The following is a 5,496-nucleotide window of genomic DNA, read 5'->3' as shown; positions in this document are numbered from 1 at the left end:
CACTTTCACAGCATCATCTTTCAGGATTTGAAAGAGCTCAACTGGAATTCCATCACTTCCACTAGCTTTGTTCATAGTGATGCTTTCTAAGGCCCACTTGACTTCACATTCCAGGATGTCTGGCTCTAGGTGAGTGATCACACCATTGTGATTATCTGGGTCTTGAAAATCTTTTCTGTATAATTCTTCTGTGTATTCTTGCCACCTCTTCTTAATATCTTCTGCTTCTGTTAGGTCCCTACTATTTCTGTCCTTTATTAAGCCCATCTTTACATAAAATTTATGTTCCCTTGGTATCTCTAATTTTCTTGAAGAGATCTCTAGTCTTTGCCATTGTATTGTTTTCATCTGTTTCTTTGCACTGATCTCTGAGGAAGGCTTTCTTATCTCTCCTTGCTATTCTTTGGAACTCTGTGTTCAAATGGGTATATCTTTCCTTTTTCCCTTTGCTTTTCGCTTCCCTTTTTTTCACAGCTATTTGTAAGGCCTCCTCAGACAGCCATTTTGCTTTTTTGCATTTCTTTTTCTTGGGGACTGTCTTAATTCCTGTCTCCTGTGCAGTGTCACGAACCTCATTCCATAGTTCATCAGGCACTCTGTCTATCAGATCTAGTCCCTTAAATCTATTTCTCACTTCCACTGTGTAGTCATAAGGGATTTGATTTAGGTTATACCTGAATGGTCTAGTGGTTTTCTCCACTTTCTTCAATTTAAGTCTGAACTTGGCAATAAGGAGTTCATGATCTGAGCCACAGTCAGCTCCTGGTCTTGTTTTTGCTAACTGTTTAGAGCTTCTCCATCTTTGGCGGCAAATATAATCAGTTTGATTTTGGTGTTGACCATCTGGTGATGTTCTTGTGTAGAGTCTTCTCTTGTGTTGTTGGAAGAGGGTGTTTGCTATGACCAGTGCATTCTCTTGGCAGCACTCTGTTAGCCTTTGCCCTGCTTCATTCTGTACTCCAAGGCCAAATTTGCCTATTACTCCAGGTGTTTCTTGACTTCCTACTTTTGCATTCCAGAGGGAAGGAACCAGGTTATAAAACCGTTTGTTTTTTCTTATTGATATGTTCACACTGGTAGTAATTAGGGAATGTTGTATGGAAATCCATTCATGCTATGCAAAGAGATTTGAAGTAAATGGGTGTAGCGTTCGTACCTGTAGCCATGATGGTCCCATATTGTTAACTTGATCATGGTTAATTGTTGATTTAATCATGTAATATGCTTTTGGTATGGGTTTTGTCTTCTTTCAATCCTAGTTGGTGAGGATAGCCAAGGTTCTGGGGACAGAAGATTTATACGACTATATTGACAAATACAACATTGAATTAGATCCACGTTTCAATGATATCTTGGGCAGGTAAGTCATAAAACAAAATACGTATCTGCACCATAAGCACTTTGGGTGTAAAATGATACTTTGGATTCCCAAAATAGTTAATGTTCTCTTTGCCTGCAAAGTGTCTGTGGTCCACTACTGCAGGATGCTGCATAGGCAAGCCTGTGATGAAAGCTTTGGATTTGAATGGCCATTTTCCCAGATTCACTAATAGGAGTCTGAGTGTGGAGGTTGTAGGCAGAGGATCCCTGACCTTGTAGTCTAATAGAAGGGTTGTAGTTGAGTCAGAAATCAAAATCTAGATTTATCTTGCTTTTGTAGATGACAAAACCCCATCTAAGAGAAAAAAGTAATCATAAAAAGTGCATATTTCAGACTAATTTACAGACAATAGACTCTAAAAGTAGTGACTAGACCCAGTACTAATTCATTCACCACTTAATGGGAAGAGGTAGGCTTTCTTGTTACAAAGGCTTTTGGGGGCCAAGCAGTAGAGATGCCAGGAATATGGGTGGGAGTTGGGAGGAGGCTAACCAGCCCAGCCTTCTGTAACCTGAATTATGTTTGTTTCACAAAATTGTTGGGATCCAGATTTCACTTCTGCAACACTGCCATTTCCAGTCTCTCCAGTTAGCTCTTGAGTTTTGACCTCTCTTTATGATTGGCTGGAATGCTAGACACTAAGGAAAATGTAGGACTGAAATGTTGGGCTTCTCTCCCCCTGGGTCCATTTCTCATTCTCCCTTTTGGCTCTGCAGACATTCCCGTAAGCGATGGGAACGCTTTGTCCACAGTGAAAACCAGCACCTTGTCAGTCCTGAGGCCTTGGATTTCCTGGACAAGCTGCTGCGATATGACCACCAATCACGGCTCACTGCAAGAGAGGCCATGGAGCACCCTTATTTCTGTGAGTCCAGCTGTTTAGTCCACAGAGCTTTGCAGGCCTGCCCAGCAGACTGTACAGAGCAAGGGAGAATATATGCTGTGAAGAAAGCTCTGGACCCACAGAACACAATTGGAATCCCAGCCTCCCTTACTTAGCTTGCTGCAAAGTTACTTCTCCCACAGTGAGCCTTGGTCTCTTCAATGTGGATAGTGATGGCAGTTGTCTTGCAGAATTGTTGAGAGGATTCTTGTCTAACAGAGTACCTGACACATGATCATCCCTAAATAAACTTCTTTTCTTACTGTGTGGGTGACAGTTCTCATGGCTAGTTTGGAGTGGTTGGATTAGAACATACAGCCTTATGTCTGTCCTATTAATCATTCATTGGAGAGAGCCAGAGAGGCTTAAAAATCTAATTATATGAACACCTTGATCTAGGTTTGTGAATATAGCTAACTACTGTCTTGAGTGAAAATGCCACTTAGCTAGCTCCACTGCATCCTCACTGTGATGTTAGCTTTAGTATCGGGTTGTTCCTTGGGGAGTGGTGGGATGATATTTTAGTGAATCAATTATATTATTGCTCAGTCTCCTGTACTTGAAGCAGACTGACAGGCTGTTTGAGATGGAGAGTGAAGTCTGTGGTCATAGTAGTAATTTGATCAAACCTGTGGTTTTGGCCCATTTGGCACCATGCTTGACCAGCTGCAGTAAAACTCATTTCATTCTCATAATATAATACTGATAGGTAGGGTAGATTGTATTGTCTTGTTAAACTATAACAGGATTGTTTTTGTTTTAAATTAGCTGTACTGGGATTTCCCTGGCAATCCAGTGGTTAAGACTCTGTACTTCCACCACAGGGGGCATAGGTTCAATCCTTGGTTGGGGAACTAAGATCTCACATGCCATGCAGCATGGCCAAAAGTAAATACATTTTTGTTGTTGTTGTTTAGAAATTAGCTCTACTATGCTTACTTCATTTTCCTACCGTTTAATAGTTGGCCTTTGTCACAGTTTTAAGCAAAAATAGTTCTATTTTATATTACTTGTTGATTTCATAGTGAAGGTAGTTGACACCTCAATTCTGTTATTAGGGGAATAATACAGAGTCTAAATAAAATGTGAAGAATCAGGATGGCTGCTATAAGACCCTAGACCATTAGTTCAGTTCTTCAAGCATAACAGAACCTAACATTTTTGTCTCTTTTTCTAGACACTGTTGTGAAGGACCAGGCTCGAATGGGCTCATCTAGCATGCCAGGGGGCAGTACGCCAGTCAGCAGCGCCAATATGATGTCAGGTCAGTGTCATTGGTAAATTTCTTTTTTTTTTTTTTTTTTAAATGTATATATAGAAGTCAGTTGTCATTGTTAATTTTGCTCCTTCTTTGTGGCCTGATTTCTGTGGCTCTCCTCTATAATGATGACTTGTGTGGCTCTCTCCACCAGGTTTCAGGATGCTTTTGAAACCTGTTTTCCCTTAGTAGTTAGAGCAGGGGTCCCCCAACCCCTGGGCCACAGAACAGTACCTCCTGTCAAATCAGCAGTGGCATTAGGTTAGAAATAAAGCACACGATAAATGTAATGTGTTTGAATCATTGCAAAACCATTCTCCACAACCCCAGTCCGTGGAAAAATTAGCTTCCGTGAAATCAGTTCCGGGTGCCAGAAAGGTTGGGCATCACTGAGTTAGAGTATCAACAGTCTCTTTGAGGCCAGAATCACAAAAGTTGTTTGGGACTTGAAAGTCTCAACAAGCCATTAAGAATGAAAAGAGATTCTTTCATCTCACAAGTTAGAGTGGCAGTAGGTGATGTGGTCCTCATCACATAAGAAAATGAGGGAGAGTAAAGATGGGGTTTGTACATGGGCACAGATGTGTATAAGCATGGCTCTTTTTTCCAGAGCAGCTACAGGGTACCTAGTAAATTACAGTGGTTTGTGTGCAATTACTTTTTATTGTTGTTGAGTCATTACAATTTAGAGTGAGTTTTTACCGGGGAGAAACCACAGTTACCCAAAAGAAACCATAGGCCTATCCCCTAAGAATTATATACATGGGCAGCATCCACGTGGGTGCTCTTGTGAGAGTACTTTTGTGAGAGTACCTACTCCAGCACCCTCAACAAATTGCTGTTGTCTCAATTTTTTTTTTTTTTTTAAGAACTAGCTGCCTTCTAGAGTTCAACCTCTGGGTATCATGCAAGTGTGCAAAATGATACATACACAAGGTTACTCATTCTAGCCATATTTGTAATCAGAGACCATTAAAAACAGCTCCTTGTAGAATAAGGAATTGATAAGATGAATTATGGGGCATCCTTTCAGCAGAGTACTGTATACTCAGAAAAGCTTGAGTGTTTCTGTTCTTTTGTAGCCTCAACTCAAAGGTAGTAATGTGAGGTGAAAAGAAGCAAGATGCAGAACCATGCTCAAGACTAGAAATGGGCAAAAACATAGAATCAAGTTCTTATATGTGATTCTTATATGCATGTTTTTATAAAATTCAAGTATACCCATAAAATATTTCTGAAAGGATACACTGCCAAAAATAGTGCTGTAAGTTGGCCAAGTTATAGGATAAGGGAGAATTCTCACTGTATCCTCTTTGCAGTTATTTGAGTCATGGTACCATATTACCTATTCAGGAAATATATATAATATTTTGAAAATTTAAAGAACTAGCTGACTGAAGGCAATGTAACAGGTAATATGATCAAGAAAGTAAATGGAAATAAATCCTAAAACACTGTTTTAACTTAGAGATGAGAGATGATCCTCTCTGCACCGGCTGACTCTAGGCACAGTGGCCACGAGCACATGAACTTTGACTCCAGCCTTCTGCTGTTCCATTTGTAGTGACTAGCCACATGTGGTTATTTAAATTTACTGAAGTCAAATAAAATTGTAAAATCAGTTGCTTAGTTTAGTTACACATTGCAAATGCTCAGTAGTCACATGTGGCTAGTGACTGTCATGTTAATACAGGTTACAGAGCAGGTTTGGTTGGACAGTGTTATCTTAGACAGTCTTGGGTTGGAATCCAAGCATACGTAGCTGTACATGCTTAGCTGTGCACCTTGGACAAACTGCTCAGACTCTCCAAACTTAGATTTCCGTCTCTGTCTTCTAAATTTATTGGAACTTAAATTTTAATTTGTGAGGATTTAATTTGAAATTAATTTGTAAAAATTAAGATGAGGCCTTCAATAAAGAGAGTATTTATTATGTCACTTTTGAGATAGGTGCTTTGAAAAACTGGTGACTTA

The 5,496-nt window shown here is 39.8% G+C and overlaps 1 protein-coding gene across 2 annotated transcripts in view; it reads left to right on the top strand.

Moving 5' to 3' along the window:
* Positions 1-5,496, top strand: part of CSNK2A1 (casein kinase 2, alpha 1 polypeptide) — a 58,345-nt gene that overhangs the window by 51,303 nt on the left and 1,546 nt on the right. For both annotated transcript variants that reach the window (XM_010841771.1, XM_010841770.1), the window contains 3 exons: positions 1,260-1,360; positions 2,098-2,246; positions 3,442-3,528. In XM_010841771.1, coding sequence (XP_010840073.1) covers positions 1,260-1,360; positions 2,098-2,246; positions 3,442-3,528 — 337 coding nt within the window. The remainder of the gene's footprint in view (positions 1-1,259; positions 1,361-2,097; positions 2,247-3,441; positions 3,529-5,496) is intronic.

Source organism: Bison bison, unplaced genomic scaffold, assembly GCF_000754665.1.
Source record: "Bison bison bison isolate TAMUID 2011002044 unplaced genomic scaffold, Bison_UMD1.0 scf7180017864167, whole genome shotgun sequence".
Taxonomy (NCBI): Eukaryota; Metazoa; Chordata; class Mammalia; order Artiodactyla; family Bovidae; genus Bison; species Bison bison.
This window is presented reverse-complemented; position numbering and strand designations above follow the sequence as displayed.